The sequence below is a fragment of the Hemicordylus capensis genome, chromosome 4 (genome assembly GCF_027244095.1).
Source record: "Hemicordylus capensis ecotype Gifberg chromosome 4, rHemCap1.1.pri, whole genome shotgun sequence".
Taxonomy (NCBI): domain Eukaryota; kingdom Metazoa; phylum Chordata; class Lepidosauria; order Squamata; family Cordylidae; genus Hemicordylus; species Hemicordylus capensis.
Genome location: NC_069660.1, coordinates 94,333,111 through 94,351,008, shown reverse-complemented (window position 1 = coordinate 94,351,008; position 17,898 = coordinate 94,333,111). Strand labels below are relative to the sequence as shown.

The following is a 17,898-nucleotide window of genomic DNA, read 5'->3' as shown; positions in this document are numbered from 1 at the left end:
ACTGCAATAGCACTTTTGGAGCAATTAGTCACTTTGGGGGCAATGCTGGTGGAAAATGGTGGGGGGAGGGTCAAAGTCCCCCTGCATCCATGCTGTGGCCTCAGTTTAGATTGCCTCTTGCGGTTGTTGTTTAAAAAAGAAAAAGGAAGAAGAAGAAGAAAAACACACACAGAGGAGATGACAAGGTTTTAATGTCACATAATTTGGCTCTTAGGTAATAACTTTCTTTTGCTGGGCTACATGCACTGCATAAAGGTAAAGTGTGCCGTCAAGTCGATTTTGATGCCTAGTACCCACAGAGCCCTGTGGTTTTCTTTGGTAGTATACAGGAGGGGTTTACCATTGCCTCCTCCTGCTAGGTATGAGATGATGCCTTTCAGCATCTTCCTATATCGCTGGTGTCCAATATAGTAGCAGTGAGGATTTGAGCCGGTAACCTTCTGCTTGTTAGTCAAGCATTTTCCCGCTGCACCACTTAAGGTGGTGGATAATCAATGGAACATATCCCATTTGTAGAGATTTTTTAAAAATATATAATTTAGTTGTGTCATCTTCATCATAATCATCATCAATATTCATATACTGCTTTTCAACAAAAATTCACAAAGCAGTTTACATAGCAAAAGGAATAAGAAAAAGAACGACAAAATGTTCCCTTCTCCCAAAGGGAACACAATAGAGACACCACCTACATCCGTTGGAGGAATGCTATGCTGGACAGATGTTGGGTTGAAAAGGTGTAGTTGCTCTCCTCCACTAAACAAAAGAGGGCTGCTGCTTTTAAAAATATGCCCCTTTGCTCAACCTAGGAGTTTACAGTAAAGGACTGTAATCATTAACATTGAAGAGCTAAAATATTAGTGTATTTTTGAAGAGGCACCTGTAAAGATGGATCTACCAAATGTGGATAATCCTAAATGTGGAAGTGTTCAAAATAACTACATGTACTTCTGAACCATTTGCCCATGGAGCAAATAACATCTCCAGAAGAATGATTCCATTTGGGAACTCAGTTGGTGGACAGGTTTTAACCACATCTCCCTCAGATTATGGTCCCAATCTGAACTGGGATCAGCAGCAGCAGCAGCATCATTTTACTTTTAAAAATACTATGATTAAATAATATTCAGTCATGGCTCTTCAACTTTTTCTTCTTTTGTTGAAAAGCGGTATATAAATATTCATTGTCATCATCATCCTGCCAGGGAGCTAGTTGTACCCTGAATGTGTCACCCTAGACATGACAGGGTATCATTCTTATGTCCACTTCGTTTACATGTAAAATTGGAGTTAGGTATCCCTGAACCTCCCCCCCCACCCCCGCCGCATCCATCTCCCCTCAGCTGGTTGCCCCAGGCACTGTTCAGGTCTGGTATTTTTGCTGGGAAGGGAAGAAAGTGCCTAGAGCAATTGATTGAGGGGAGGTAAAGAGTGGGGGAAGGGCTCAGTGCCTCCTTCCCATCTGCTTCTTTTATGTTAAGATACTACCAGCACCACTGCTTTATAAGTGAGTAAAGTGAGTTATAAGTGAGTAAAATAGACACGGGAATGACATCCTTGTCATGTCTAGTGACTCGTCTTGTCATTTCACTGATGTGAACTGTGAAAAGAAATACATTTCTGCTTCCATCACATCCAGTTTGGCTCTAAGCACATTCTTACCAGTTATCTGACATTGTGCTGAGGAACTCAGGGGCGTAGCTATAATTGAGCGAAAGGGTTCAAAGAACACGGGCCCCCAGCTCCTGAGGGCCCTCCAGCTCCACCCCTCCCTATTTTCTTCATTATCTCCCTCACTCTGGGGGGCCGCCAGAAAAACTTAAAAACTGGACTTCTTGAGAATTAAAAACTGGACTTCTTGAGAATTATCTCCCTGTAGATTGACATCTTCATTGAGTTTCTTATATTAAGAGCCATTCAGACATAACCTTTTTTGCTTCTATAAATGGTTTTGGCTGTCTTTAAATGGACACTTGCGTGAACAAATATGATGGGTGAACAGAGTAATCATGGTTGTTTGCCAGCAGTAATGGGCTCTGAAGCTTGGACACTTCACACAAGTTCTCCATGTGACCAAGGAAACTGTCACATAATAATTTTGAAATTGCTGTTGTAGAGATATCCTATTATATTCTTATCAAATGAATATAAATGATGAATACATATGAATGATGTATTCAGTGGAATAATCCATCATTGGTGTATTCCATCAGTGGAATACAAACTCAGAGTTTAACATGTTACTCTCCACTGAAGTGACCATTTTGACCAGAATAAATGATGAATAATGTTTTTTTTAAAACAGCTTGCAGCTCTGATTGGAGTTTCTATTATGCTGGCAGTGGTGCTACACCTGGGATATTACTTCCAGTTCCTTCCTAATGTAAGTGAATGTGAAATGGAATCTCAGTAAATTGATGCCGTTAATTTGACGCGTTTGTGTTATGTTCATTTGGCAGATAGTTCTTCATAAAAGTACTGCCTTAGGCAATATGCATGTGGCTGAGAAAACTTAAGGACCACATTACCTCCCTAGTCTGGCCTCTACCTATGGGGGGAAACAATGCATGGGAAACAGCCCCTGAACCATCACCTCACCTGAAGGAGAGATGTAATGCTAGGGAGGAAGGCCAATTCCTAGAATGTACTTGGTCTGGAGTTGAGGCATAAAGGAAGTCTGTACCCTCTCCCTTCCCTCTCCTTGTACTTGGCCCAGAGTGGATGTGGATGTGGGTGATAAAAGTCATGCACTGTCAAGTCTCTGCATAGTCTCTCGAATCTTTTTTGCCTGTATTTGGCCCAAAGTGGAGGTAGACTGGAAGGAACACACCAGCCCAATTACATAAGCAACGGATGTCGAGGAGAGGGGAGATATTGTGCTGTGCCAGGCTGCACAGAGACTTGGCAGGTCACTGCATGGATTTGACAAGTTGCAAGGACCTATCATGAAATGTCCTCAGAAATGTTCTGAAGGTGATAGGCATCTGCTGGGTAAGCCTACATATTGCTTTTTTGTGCCGCAAGTCCACCTGCTGGATTTTTTATGCCAGCAGACCTTCTTTATTTCTACTTGTATAGATGGCCTTCATTTATTGATCCAGGATGCCTTTATAATTTTTTTATCTTTATATTATTTACTGCTACAATTCCTTTTCATGAATTTTACAGCTGGAATTTACATAACATAATATTCTACTAAATATAGGCTGCATTCTCTTGACCCGTGCAATTGTAGTTGAAACGTTAATTACGTTTCATGCTCCCATGGAACGTAACGTGAGAACTTGTTCTTTAGCACTGATTTTAGTCCTGCCACCATGAGCCAGCATAGCATAGTGGTTAGAGTGTTGGACTAGGACCAGGAAGACCCGAGTTCAAATCCCCATTCAACCATGAAACTCACTGTGTGACTCTGAGCCAGTCATGTATCTGTCAGCCTAACCTACCTCACAGGGTTGTTGTGAGGATAAAAATAACCATGTACAATTCTTCTGAGTTCCTCAGAGGAAAAGCAGGATATAAGTGTAAAAATAAATAAATAAACAGATAAATAAATAAAGCTACAATTGGCAATTACTATCTGATTGCAGATGCCGATTGTAGTTAAATCCTAGTTAACCAAGACAGGGAACTATGATTGGTGTTAAAGCACAGGTTCTTACATCATGCTCCACAGGTTCACACCTGGCTTGCCAATCATAGTTAAGCCTTTAACTACTTGCATGGCTCATGAGAAGGTGGCCATTGTCAAATATAATTGTAGGATTGCTTTAGAGTTATATAGCATTATACACCAATTGGACTGCTAATCAGACAAAAACTGTTAATTCTTACAGAGACATAATTCAAGTATTTTAATTGCGCATTCCAACAGCTTATCTAACAATGTATTTTATATACTGCAGAGTATTAATCAGAATTGGCAAAAGAAAACCATCCCCCACCCTCTGTTTTTCACAGGCTGTTATGGCAGCTGTTGTATTGATCAACATGTTCCCATTTCTTGAAAAATTTGCGGATGTCCCTTGCTTGTGGAGGCAAGATAAATATGATTTTGTAAGTATCAAATATATCTGTAAGGGAGGGATAAATCGAGAGAGAAATGAAATGGTGTTAACAGACTATTGAGGTACACCACAGAGAGATGGTGGGTGGTATATATAGATAATCATTTGCAAAAGGATAGGGTTAAGCAACCTGTTATACTTGTAAAAAAATAATTGACATCAAACCGTGATTGGAGGATTACAATGCAATCCATAAATATTGACATGGCATGTGTATTTAGTGGTGTCATTTTGCATATATTCTTAGCATGTTTTAGAGATTTGGTTATTTGAGCTATCAATAATTAGCACAACCATTTTTGGACAATGTAAGTGTGAAATTCCTATTTGTGGCACTTCTGATATCTATATATTGCATTTCAGAAAAAGGCAACCTGATCCTATGCTCTTGCTGTGCCACAATTATGCTGTCATTATGGCTGTACAAATTAGCTACAAGCATCCCCAGCAGCAAAGTAGAAATCAAAACAATACATGTGGAAAAAAACAAGAGCCAGGGTACAGACTGTGATATATTCTATCTTATCTATTAGCAGTGTTGCTCAGCTTTCAGCAGTGGCATAGCGAGGATGCCAGCAGCTGTTGTCCAGGCTGCCACTGGTGGCCCCCGTCACCCCAGCAGTTAGCAGTTCACACATGTACTTGTTCCCTTATCCCATGACTGCTAAATTTATTCAGGAGTCTGAGGAGTCTTTGATGAGGAACTTTGTCAAAAGTTTTTTGGAAGTCCAGGTATACTACAGGTGAAACTCGGAAAATTAGAATATCGTGCAAAAATCCATTAATTTCAGTAATGCAAATTAAAAAACTGATATATGAGACAGACGCATTACATGCAAAGCGAGATAAGTCAAGCCTTAATTTGTTATAATTGTGATGATCATGGCGTACAGCTCATGAAAACCCCAAATCCACAATCCCAGAAAATTAGAATATTACATGGAACCAAGAAGACAAGGATTGAAGAATAGAACAATATCGGACCTCTGAAAAGTATAAGCATGCATATGTATTCAGTACTTGGTTTGGGCCCCTTTTGCAGCAATTACTGCCTCAATGTGGCGTGGCATGGATGCTATCAGCCTGTGGCACTGATGAGGTGTTATGGAAGACCAGGATGCTCATTAGCGGCCTTCAGCTCTTCTGCATTGTTTGGTCTCATGTCTCTTATCCTTCTCTTGGCAATGCCCCATAGATTCTCTATGGGGTCAGGTCAGGCGAGTTTTCTGGCCAATCAAGCACAGTACACTGTATACTTTTCAGAGGTCCGATATTGTTCTATTCTTCAATCCTTGTCTTCTTGGTTCCATGTAATATTCTAATTTTCTGAGATTGTGGATTTGGGGTTTTCATGAGCTGTACACCATGATCATCACAATTATAACAAATTAAGGCTTGACTTATCTCGCTTTTCATGTAATGCGTCTGTCTCATATATCAGTTTCACCTTTTAATTTGCATTACTGAAATTAATGGACTTTTGCACGATATTCTAATTTTCCGAGTTTCACCTGTATGTCAACTGGATCACCATGTGGTGATGGTGGTGGTGTGGTGGTTCATGTGGTGGCGGCGGTTCTGGTGGTGGTGGTGGCAGTGGCAGTGGCAAAGAGAAGTTAGCAATTAGTTAACTAACTTTATTCCATTTGCAGCTACCCTTGCTGAGTAAAAGGGCACTTTTAAAAGTGGTGATTCTCTTCTATTTATCATGGGAGAGCAACTGGTCCTATCCAAACTCGGCACAGCATCCTGCATCTGACATCAAACTCAGGGTGTGTGGCAATGATAGTAAACGGGGCCACCCTCCTCTTTTTGAAGTAAAATTTGCCAAGAGCTGGGCTCTCAGCATGGCTTGGATGGCTTCTCCCTGCTTTCAAAAGTTGAATAATTGAATAAAGTTGGTTAACTAATTACTAACTTCTCATTGCTGCTGCCTCCACCACCACCACCACCACCACCACCACATGGTGATCCAGTTGGCATAGTATACCTGGACTCCCTAAAAGCTTTCGACAAAGTTCCTCATCAAAGACTCCTGAGAAAACTTAGTGGTCATGGGATAAGGGAACAAGTACATGTGTGGATTGCTAACTGGTTGAAAGACAGGAAACAGAGGGTAGGTATAAATGGAGAGTTTTCGCAATGGAGGGAAGTAAGAAGTGGGGTCCCCCAGGGATTCTGTACTGGGTCTGGTGCTTTTTAATTTATTCATGAATGATCTAGAAGCAGGGGTAAGCAGCGAGGTGGCCAGATTTGCAGATGATACCAAACTCTTTCGGGTAGCAAAATCCATAACTGATTGTGAAGAGCTCCAAAAGGATCTCTCCAAACTGGGTGAGTGGGCAACAAAGTGGCAAATGCGGTTCAGTATTGGCGAGTGTAAGATGATGCACATTGGGACGAAGAACCCCAACTTCAAGTATATGTTGATGGGATCTGAGCTGTCAGTGACTGACCAGGAGAGGGTTCTTGGGGTCATGGTGGACAGCTCATTGAAAGTGTCGACTCAATGTGCGGCAGCTGTAAAAAAGGCCAATTCCATGCTAGGGATCATTAGGAAGGGGATTGAAAATAAAATTGCTAATATTATAATGCCCTTATACAAAACTATGGTGTGGCCACACCTGGAGTACTGCATACAATTCTGGTCACCACATCTAAAAAAGGACATTGTAGAACTGGAAAAGGTGCAGAAGAGGGCAACCAAGATGATCAAGGGCCTAGAGCACCTTTCTTATGAGGCTAGGCTACAACACCAGGGGCTATTTAGTTTAGAAAAAAAGACAACTGCGGGGAGACATGATAGATATATAATCATGCATGGTGTGGAGAAAGTGGATAGAGAGAAATTCTTCTCCCTCTCCCATAACACTAGAACCAGGGGTCATCCTATGAAATTGATTGCCAGGAAAATCTAGGACCAGAAAATGGAAGTACTTTTTCACACATCGCATAATCAACATGTGGAATTCTCTGGCATGAGATGTGGTGACAGCCAACAACCTGGATGGCTTTAAGAGGGGTTTGGATATCTTCATGGAGGAGAGGTCTATTGACGGCTACTAGTCGGAGGGCTGTAGGCCACCTCCAGCCTCGGGGGCGGGGTGCCTCTGGGTACCAGTTGCGGTGGAGTAACAGCAGGAGAGAGGGCATGCCCTCAACTCCTGCCTGTGACTTCCAGCAGCATCTGGTGGGCCACTGTGCAAAATGAGATGCTGGACTAGATGGGCCTTGGGAATGATCCAGCAGGGCTGTTCTTATGTTCTAATGTACTTGTTTATACACCACATCTCAACAAAAGTTCCCAAAGCAGTTTACATAGAGAATTAATTAATTAATTAGATGGCTCCCTGTCACAATCTAAGCTAAGACACTCATGTTAGATTGTGATTGGCTCACAATTTAGCACACACATGCTGTATCTTAGACTGCTGTTTTCAGGACAGTTTGTAGGTACAACAGTTTTCTATTATGTGATGTATCTGAAGGCTAATCATCAGGAAAAAAGCTGAAGTTATGGTCAGCGATAGTCACCATAGTGAAGCAGCAATAAATAATATGGAAAATCTCAATTATCCCTTCTCAACTAATTTTTTTCTTTACTGTGAAGACACCAAATAGTAGTTGCTTATTAGTCATTTAGGTATCTATATAAATTTTACCATTATTATTATTTATACTAATAGCAAACTTAAGTGGTTCAGTGAGTATCAGTTTGAAAGAGAAACAGACCACCCCAAAAACAAAGCAGTAGTGTCTACATATTCAGGGAGATTCCTTGGAATGCAGTAGTATATATGTTTGTAAATTAAAAGGAAAACAAAGAAACAAACACAGCCCTTGAGCTTATAGGGCCTGTGCAAGTTTCTAGGACCTTATGGAATGTTGAGCATAGATAAGAAAATATTCATCTCATTGGGCCCTTTCTCATGATCAGAACTGGGTGCGTGGGAAGGAAGGCTGCTGAAACTTACCTCCCTTGAAGATTATCGTTGGGTCTGTGCTGGACGTGCAGATCGCCCACCCAGACAGATACTGGCTGCCCCTGGTCATCCTGGTCCCCAGAAATCCCACAATGCATTGTACAAGAGTGTGGTGCATTGTGGGGACCCCCAAAGAGATTAATGCGTGCCCGTCACTACTACAGTGCCGGCTAAAAGCAGCCAGTGCTGCACGCTATCAGGTAAACAGGGCTAAGGGAGCTCTCACTCCTTTAATCTCGTTTAAGAGGCGGAGTCCCTAGATGGGATTGCCACTGAGCATGCTCAGCCAAGCCCAGGTCTTAGCGAGAACAGCCTCAGTGTTTGGAATGGTAGACTTCTGCCTTTCTGTTACCATCAGTTTGAGGGAGAAGGGATATGCTACTGCCATTCAGTCACAGCTATGCTGAAATCCTAGGTTTTTCCTTTGTTATCTATAGGCAGTTTTCACTTCTGCCCCGGGGGTGGGAGGGTGGGGGGTAGGAGTGAGGAGAGAGGGAGATCTAAAGGAACCAGAAGCTGGGCGGACTGTATGAGTCTATCAATTAAGTCTATGGCTGAGATAGGAACATACTGTAGGAAGCTGCCATATACTGTGTCCGACCAAAGGTCCAGTATTGTCTACCCAAACAGGCAGCAGCTTCTCCAAGGTTGCAGGCAGGAATCTCTCTCAGCCCTATCTTGGAGAAACCAGAGAGGGAACTTGGAATCTAGATGCTCTTCCCAGAGTGGCTCCATCCCTTAAGGAGAATATCTTACAGTGCTCACATATGTAGTCTCCCATTCATATGCAACCAGGGTGGACCCTGCTTAGCTAAAGGGACAAGTCATGCTTGCTACCTCAAGACCAGCTCTCCTCTTCAACACAGAATGTTGAAGATCTCCGTTGAAAGAAAAGAAAGGAAAATTAAGATATTGCTAACTTACAGGAAGTATCCTGGTGAGTGGGTGGAATGATTAGGGATGGGAGAATCTTTTCTTTCCTCCTTCTGGAGCATCCTTGTAGAGTTCAGGGATGTTAGTTTTCTAACCTTATGGCATAAGGTTAGAAAACTAACATCCCTGGACTCTACAGGGAGGCTCCAGAAGAAGGAAAGAAAAGATGACATCTTTTGCCTTTCCCACTTTCCAGGCTCTGCCTCCCCAGTAGCCCCAAACCTGTCCTTTTAGCACTATATAGGCCAAAAGAGGAAGGCATGAAAGGAGTGGGAAGGGGGGGGGGAGTGCTATTTTTCTGTTCCCTATCTTCTGAAAATCCCCCTCACGCACTAGGCCTGAAGATCATTACAAGGCACCTGTTCCAGGCTGGCTGGCTGGTGCCCTGAACAGGAGCACTCCTTGGGATGTACATCCTGCACCATGTTGTTGCAGATCCAACTTGTGAAATATAAATATTGAGTCCACTTACATTGTTCATTTGTCAAAAGAAGGCTTTGTGCTCATTTTCAGGATGTTTTTTGAGATCACGGACCTGGTCTGTGCAATCATTGGATCTCAGTATAAAAGGTCCTGGGTGTTTTCACACAGGGCATCTACCTATCTACCTATCTATCTATCTATCTGTCTGTCTATCTATCTAATTTGTACACTGCCCCAAACTTTTGTCTCTGGGAGGTTAACAATAGCATAAAACACGTTAAAAACATATAGAAAAACTTAAAACAATTTAAAAATAAACCAGAGATTAAAACCTAAAAAATTTAGGAGGCTGAGAAATCTTGGATGAAAAGATGGGCTTTCAGGTGTTTTTTGAAAACTGCCAGAGATGAGAGGATTGTGTATCAGCAGGGAGCACATTCCACAATCTCAGGGCAGTGACTGAGAAGGCACGTCTCTGTGTAGCCACCAAACAAGTTGGCGGTAACTGGAGATGGACCTCCTCAGATGACCTCAATGGGCGGTGGGGCTCGTAGTGAAGAAGATGCTCTCTTAAATACCTAGGGCCTAAACCGTTTAGGAGGCAATTATTAGACCTCTTCTAAAGAAGCCTCATCCATAACTAGCACTTTGTATTTTGTCTGGAAACCTATTGGCAGCCAGTGTAGCTCCATCAGTAAAGGAGTAACATAGTCTCTCCAAGATGAACCAGAGACCAACCTGGCTGCCGCATTCTGAATCAACTGAAGTTTCCAGACTACGTACAAAGGCAGCTCCATGTAGAGCGCATTACAAAAGTCAAGTCTGGAGGTTACCAACAAATGTACCACTGTTTTGAGGTCATTGATCTTGAGAAACGGGCACAGCTGGCGCTGATAGAAAGCACCCATGGCCACCTCCTCAACCTGAGAAATCAGGGAGAGGTGTGAATCCAGAAGTAGCAATAGCAATAGCAATAGCACTTACATTTATATACCGCTTTATAGCTGGAGCTCTCTAAACGGTTTACAATGATTTAGAATATTGCCCCCAACATTCTGGGTACTCATTTTACCGACCTCGGAAGGATGGAAGGCTGAGTCAACCTTGAGCCCCTGGTCAGGATCGAACTTGTAACCTTCTGGTTACAGGGCGGCAGTTTTACCACTGTGCCACCAGGGGCTCACAGAGTATTCCCAGACAAGTACTCCCTCACAAGTACTCCCAGACTGTGAACCTGTTCCTTTTAGGGAAGTGTGACCCCATCTAGAACAGGTAGATCAAAATCGTCTCTAGAGTTCTGACCCCGCACAATAAGTACCTCCATCTTATCTAGATTCAGCTTCAGTTTATTTTCCCTCATCCAGCCCATTACTGCTTCCAGGCAGGCATTTAAGGAGGATATACCAGTTCCTGAAGAAGTTGACATGGAGAAGTAGATGTGGGTGTTATCAGCATACTGGTAACACCCAGCTCCAAATCCCCTGATGATCTCTCCCAGCGGTTTCATGTAGATGTTAAAAACCACTGGAGAAAGTACAAAGCCTTGAAGGACACTGTACTTAAGCTCAGATTTCGAAGAGCAACAATCTCCAATCGACACCATCTGGACTCTGTCTGAGAGGTAGGAGCGGAACCACTGTAAAACAGTTCCTCCCACCCCAAACACCCTCAGATGTTCCAGAAGGATACTATGGTCAATAGTATCGAAAGCTGCCAAGAGATCCAAAAGGACCAACAGAGTCGCATTTCCTCTTTCAATTTCCAATTGGAGATCATCCATAAGGCCGACCAAGGCAGTCTCCACCCCATAGCCCCCCCCCAAACCAGTTTAAAATGAGTCTAGATAATCAGTTTCCTCCAAGACCACCTGGAGCTGAGAGGCCACCACCCTCTCAATTTACCTTGTCCAGCCATGGGAGGTTGGAAACAGGTCTATAATTGCTCAACTCTGAGGGATCTAATGCAGGCTTCTTTAGAAGAGGTCTAATAATTGCCACCTTAAGACAAGGAGGCATCCTGCCCTCCCTCAGAGAAGCATTTATGATTTCCACCAGGCTGTCTACAACGCACAACCTCGCATTTCCTCCGGAATGGAGGGTGTGCATTCACATATTAGTCAGATTTATAGCAAAGCCCCTGTGAGCTATCGGGGATCACTTAACACAAGATTCAGGTTTTTCACTGCACGTTAGAGAGTAGCTCAATTTATATCCAGAGTATAAAAATCCACTTTTTGCATCAGTTTTTTTGGGGGGGGGGGCAACTTCGAACTCGCAGTAAGAACTCGCTGTAAAGCCTGCTTTTTGAAGAATGTTGGGGGTTGTAATTTTTATCCCCCAGTTAATTACCAGCGCACTAAAGAAGCTACCCACTCCAGTTACAGAGTAGTTTGCAGAGTTTAGTTGTTGCACCTATTTAGAGAAGACACATGGAGATCCTTGTAGAATAAAATACTAAGTAGATTTATTGATGAAGTACACCTTTGGATAGGAAAGACCTAATACTAGTAGACCCCCAAGACTGGGAGGCTTGTTCCAGTCTCCCAGCAGGGATCTCCTCATGAGTTGCTGCAGCGCAAAGCTGTGCTGCGGCATCTCACAATCGGGTAAACGGGGTTAGCAGAGCACACACTCCGATAACCTCATTTAAGGGGAGGGGTATTCATGGGGGCTAGCTGCTGGGAAATGCGTGGTTCCCGTTGAAGCACACAATCACCTAAAGGCAAGCTGGGCTCCCTTAGCCCACTTTTGGGTGATCATGGGAATAGCCTCCACCTGTAACAAAAAATGCCCTGGCAACGTTTCTATAGGTTCAGAAAGCAAACTGGTAGAGAAAGGAACATTGGACTTAATCACACATGTTCATTCTCTTCAGGATGCAGGTTATTATTCAAGAGTAAATTATTCCTCCCACTTACTTTAGAGGCAGGGTTATACAAATAACTTTGTGCTTAATCCTCTTCAGTGGGGCAGCCACACTTCTTCTAGGTGTGATGACTACTCCTTCTCCTTCTCCTTCTCCTTCTCCTTCTCCTTCTCGCTGGAGCTTAGCACTGCACTGCCTGAATTTTTCTCCTTTCACTGCGGGAGAAGGATGTAAGCGGGAAGGGGAAGAGTCAGCAACACTTACCCCTCACTCCCCCACCATGAAAAGAAAGCATTAACGAGCTATGTAAAAGTTGATTTGATGTAAAATTCATTCTGAACACCAGGAATTACAATTAACAAGGAGAAAGCAAAAGATGTAAAGCAAATAAAATAGTGTATGCTGTAACTAGGAAGTTAAAAGGGAGGGGGCTTCTTTTCCCAAAAAGTCACTTTTAATCTTGTATCAAAAGTCAATACAAATACACGAAAAAAGAGAAAGATCAAGAAACAAAGTAAAATCACATTACAATGCAACCAAAGTTAAGCATTTAAGGAGAGTGGTACTGAGAGAAATATGTATAACTTTCTTCTTGAAAGTTATGTAAAGGACTAACTCAGCAATTGGAAATTAATTATGGAAAGCAACTGGATTTTTTTATACTAGTTGCTGTATAGATCTTTCTTCCCAGAAACCCTAAAAGGCTTTCTGTTGTGCATACATTCCGGTGAAAATAGGAAATAATAGGGCTAGTGGAACTCTGGGGTGTTTGAAGCCCTGGCCTGAGTACAACCTAAGGCAAGGCTGCACAACTTTGTTCCTTCTGCAAATGTTGAACTACAATTCCCATCAATGTGACTATTGGCCATGGTGGCTGGGGATTATGGGAGTTGTAGTCCCAAAACATCTAGATACCAAGGGTCTGACTCAGTATATGGCAGCTTCCTATCTTCCTATGTTGACCAACCAGTTAACTGCAATGTGCACAGCACAGCTCTATAATAGAATCATTGCTGTTTTCAAATTTTGCTATCATTAAATGCTCCCAAAAATTATATTAGCCACTATGATTGTGAGTATAGTGGGTGATTTAAACAAGATAATTTTTCCAGATCAGTTTAAGTTACCTCTTTATTATGCCCTTGAGCCCCCAACCTGTATAGCTTTCTGTGATATCTCTCTTGGTGCAGTTACATCCTTTTCAGTTTTGTCATTCAGACTCAAATTGCTACCTTTCAAGACCATTTTTCTTACTGGTGGAGATCACTACTCCTAGGCGCTGAACTAGGCACTCACACAGCCATTCTTTTAGCTGGTTCTGCTGGACCTCTCGGCGGCGTTCGATACCATCGACCATGGTATCCTCCTGGGCCGCCTCTTGAGTATGGGGATCGGAGGCACTGCGTTGCAGTGGTTCCGGTCCTTTCTTGAGGGGAGGGTCCAGAAGGTGGTGCTGGGGGACTACTGCTAGGCCCCGTGGCCGTTGGCCTGTGGGGTCCCGCAGGGATCGGTCTTGTCCCCCATGCTGTTTAACATCTACATGAAGCCGCTGGGAGAGGTCATCCGGGGATTTGGACTGAGTTGTCAGCAATATGCGGATGACACTCAGCTCTATCTCTCCTTGTGATCTGATCCTAGGGAGGAGGTGGATGTTCTGAATCGGGGGCTGGAGGCCGTGATGGGGTGGATGTGGGCTAACAAACTGAAATTGAATCCGGATAAGATGGAGGTACTGTTGGTCAGTAGGAGAGCCGATCGGGATGAGGCGATTCTACCGGTTCTGGATGGGGTTGCACTCCCCTTGAAGGAGCAAGTACGCAGCTTGGGGGTACTGCTGGACCCGGCTCTGCTTTTGGAAGCTCAGGTGGAGGCGGTGGCCAGGGGTGCCTTTGCACGGCTTCGGCTGGTGCGCCAGCTGCATCCCTTTCTTGAGAAGGCAGATCTGGCCACGGTTACCCACGCCTTAGTCACGTCGCGGCTGGATTACTGTAACGTGCTCTAAGTGGGGCTGCCCTTGAAGAATTTCCGGAAACTGCAGCTAGTGCAAAACGCGGCAGCGAGGGTGTTATCCGGAGCTGCCCGTTGGGAACATATCACCCCCATTTTGAAAGAGCTGCACTGGCTGCCGGTTCGTTTCCGGGTCCAATTCAAGGTGCTGGTTTTGACCTTTAAAGCCCTTAATTGTTTGGGCCCAGGGTATTTGAGGGACCGCCTGCTCCCAAGGGTTGCTGCCCGCTTGACAAGAACATCTGAGGGGGCCCTGCTCCGGGTGCTGACAATGAGGGAGGCCCGGCTGTCGTGCACTCGGGACAGGGCCTTCTCTGTTGCTGCTCCTAGACTCTGGAATGCTCTCCCAGTGGCCATTCATTCCTCAGACTCCATCATGGCTTTTAGAAAGCTTTTAAAAACTTGGCTTTTTACCCAGGCTTTTACATAATCGTTTTTACTGCAGCTTCTCTGTGTTTTTATCTGTTATCTGCTGTTCTATATTTATGTTTGTTTTATATGTTTTTAGCTTGATGTTTTTATTGCTTGATGTTTTTATTGCTTTTATTGAATGTTTTAATTTTTGTAAACCACCTTGGGGTTTTCTTTTAACGAAAGGCGGTATAGAAATGTAAAAATAAAAAATAAAAAAAATAAATTATTCAAATAGTTTTAAATTTCTGAGTCTGCAGTCACTAAGCGTAATAAGCCCATAATCTGGATAGTGGTTCCAACATCCATAAGGACTGGGTTCTGCGCCTGCGCAGATCATACTTTGGATAGAACTCTCTAGCTCCTCGTGATGCCCAACCGCCAGCAGCACATGGCTGCAGTACTCTTAAGCGGCGGTTAGGCATCCCCTTTCCTCAGTTTCTTGTTGACTGCCTAAGCGATCGCATCTTCAGGAAACTTTTGCTCCTCAGATAACTGATTAGATATTTACGACTGGCACGGACTTTGACTAACCCTTTTGGAAACCTTCGGCTGAGACGAACTGATTTTTTTAAAAAACACAACTCGGAACGGATGACCGACTTCTCTGGCGAACGACTTGGAACAGACGATGGATTAACCTGGCGAAGGACTTGGAACAGACACGGACTACTCTTTGGTGAAGTTTGCGGCCCCAGAAACTTGACTAATCTGGCTTTCCTATGAGTTCGGGCAAGGAAAAGCCAAGGGAGAAAACCACCTTCAAAAGGTGCCACGACTGTTGTGGGAAACTCCCGTCCACGAACGGACATGATCTTTGCCTTTTCTGTTTAGGAGAGGCCCATAATCTTTCAAGTTGTTCCGTCTGCTCCACCTTCAGTAAGCAGATGCTAAAGAACAGAGCTGCTCGCCTTAAAGTGGTGTTAATGGAACAGGCTTTGCAGCCTAAACATTGGGGGGCTCCGGACTCGAGACCTGCTGTGGCGCAGTCTAAAGTCTCGGAGTCAGTGTCATCTAAAGGCGCCGTGTTGACTGCTTCGGTGGCATTGCATTCCTCAATGTCGAAGAAAAAATCAGGGAAAACCGCCTTGACGCCGAGCGCCTCTACCTCAAGTGCATCGACTGCGATTGCAGCCCAAGCCTTTAAGAAGCTGGAGGGAACCCTACCGTTCTTGAAACGGAACGGCTCGACATTGATGTCCGGGCTGCAAGAGAAGAGGTTAAAAAAGCACAAGGCTAAGGAGGTCGGGACTGGCTCTGAGCACACGCCCTCTCCGACGGGGTTGCAGACCTATCGGAGCCCTCGACGCCGGGCGGCCTCACTTTCGCCAGCTCCGACACTGAATCAATCTCCTCTGACATTGAGACACACATCAGTGGGATCGTCAAGACACACATCGGTAGACCTGCCAGCGTCGAAGGCAGCTTCGACATCGAGAAATACATTAGCAAAACTGTCGACATTGAAGGCAGCATCGACGTCGAAGACAGCTTCTACAACAGAGGTTTCGGCATCGGGAGCAATGTCGAATCCGGAACTAACTGGGACAACTCTGGCTGAGGCAACGAGTTTGGCGACAACGTTGATGTCGAGAGTAGACGTTGTACGGGACAAGTATAGCGTGGAGGAGACATTCAACCCCGACTTCAACAACAATGCGGGTCCCTACGATACGGTGGTGATAGTTCATGATTCAGAACTGGAACCCGTACTAGAAGATGAAATAGGCTTAGAAGTTCAACCAACAGATCATGCCGTTGGTGCAGAGGGCACTCTACACCGCATGCTTCAGTCAGAAGAATCTATGCCCTCCACTAATACCTTTCAGGGATTCAGAGACACCCCTCCTATACCAAAAACACCTTCCTTTACATGTCTCTCAACTCCTACTATGGGCCTTCTACCCCGGGGAGAGTGGCACAATACTTGCACAATCTCCCCAGAAGAGTATTCTCTCTTTCAGCTGTGGCTATCTGAGAGAGACCATCCAAATTCATCAAAAGAATTAAAGGAATCAGCAGTGCAGACAGCCGCACCTGTAACTTTGCAGAGGTCAGTCTCTCTACAAGCCGATTGGCCTTCGGAACCGGTGAGAGCAACTGTGAAGACGAGGTCTGTTTCGTTGCAGACTGCACAACTCCCTCAGAAAGAGACGCTATCAAGGAGGTCTGTATCACTCCAAGCAGATCTGCCGGTCCACTCAGTTCCTTCACGGCTTAGCGACAAGGTTCCTCCTGCTTCACCACTGCCTCCCTCTTCAGGGGATGATGACGATGATCCTGATGGCTACTCGTCAGACACGACGGAGCCTGAAGCCCCTGAGGAACCCGCACTACCTGATCCAAGTCATGATGTAGCAACGGTCCCTTCTATTTCTCCAAATGAGGAGATGAAAGGATATCACCAACAAATAGCAGAAATGGCTTGTGTATTGGGCCTAGATGTAAAGCAGAAGACACTGGATTTGGATGATCCAGTGTATAATACGATGAACAAAGCATCGGGTTTGCAGCCAGTGTACCTGCCAATGTTGCCTCATATTTCATGGGCAGCAAAGTCTGCTTGGGAAGTGCTCCAGACATCGACGCCTACCTCCAAACAGTTGGAAGTCTTATACCGTGTCCAAGAGAAAGAGAATGAATATTTGATAAGACACCCCACACCAAACTCCTTGGTGATAGACTGTGCTATAACCTCAAAAGGGGGTAAACGTCATACGACTCCAGCAGACAAGGAGGGGCGGAAATTGGATGTATTAGGTAGGTGAACCTATTCAACTGCTTGCCTCAATTAAAATTGCGAACTATATTGCGTGCCAAGCCAAGTACACTCACTTGCTATGGGAACTTCTGTATGATCAACGTGCATCTTTAGATCATGAAACATTTCTGAAGAAGTTTGAGGCTACTTTCTTACGTACAACTACTACCACAAGACAGCAACTGGCCAACGCTAAACACTTGGCAGAGTCTGAATCACATACTCTGACATCCGCAATTGTTCTGAGGCGTCATGCTTGGTTGCGGGCCACTCAACTGCAGCAAGATATGAAGGACCGTATTGAAGCTTTACCTTTTGGAGGGAAAGGTCTATTTTTGGATGACACAGATACAACCATGGAGCAATGGAAAAAGTCCAAATTAACAGCACGCTATCAACCCTATCAAAAGAGACAGGGTTATTATCGAGAGCCTGATCGACGGGATTA

At 44.3% G+C, this 17,898-nt stretch overlaps 1 protein-coding gene across 4 annotated transcripts in view; it reads left to right on the top strand.

Moving 5' to 3' along the window:
• Nucleotides 1-17,898, top strand: part of SLC26A8 (solute carrier family 26 member 8) — an 87,625-nt gene that overhangs the window by 50,677 nt on the left and 19,050 nt on the right. For all 4 annotated transcript variants that reach the window (XM_053244580.1, XM_053244577.1, XM_053244578.1 and 1 more), the window contains exons 11-12: nt 2,306-2,383; nt 3,961-4,056. In XM_053244580.1, coding sequence (XP_053100555.1) covers nt 2,306-2,383; nt 3,961-4,056 — 174 coding nt within the window. The remainder of the gene's footprint in view (nt 1-2,305; nt 2,384-3,960; nt 4,057-17,898) is intronic.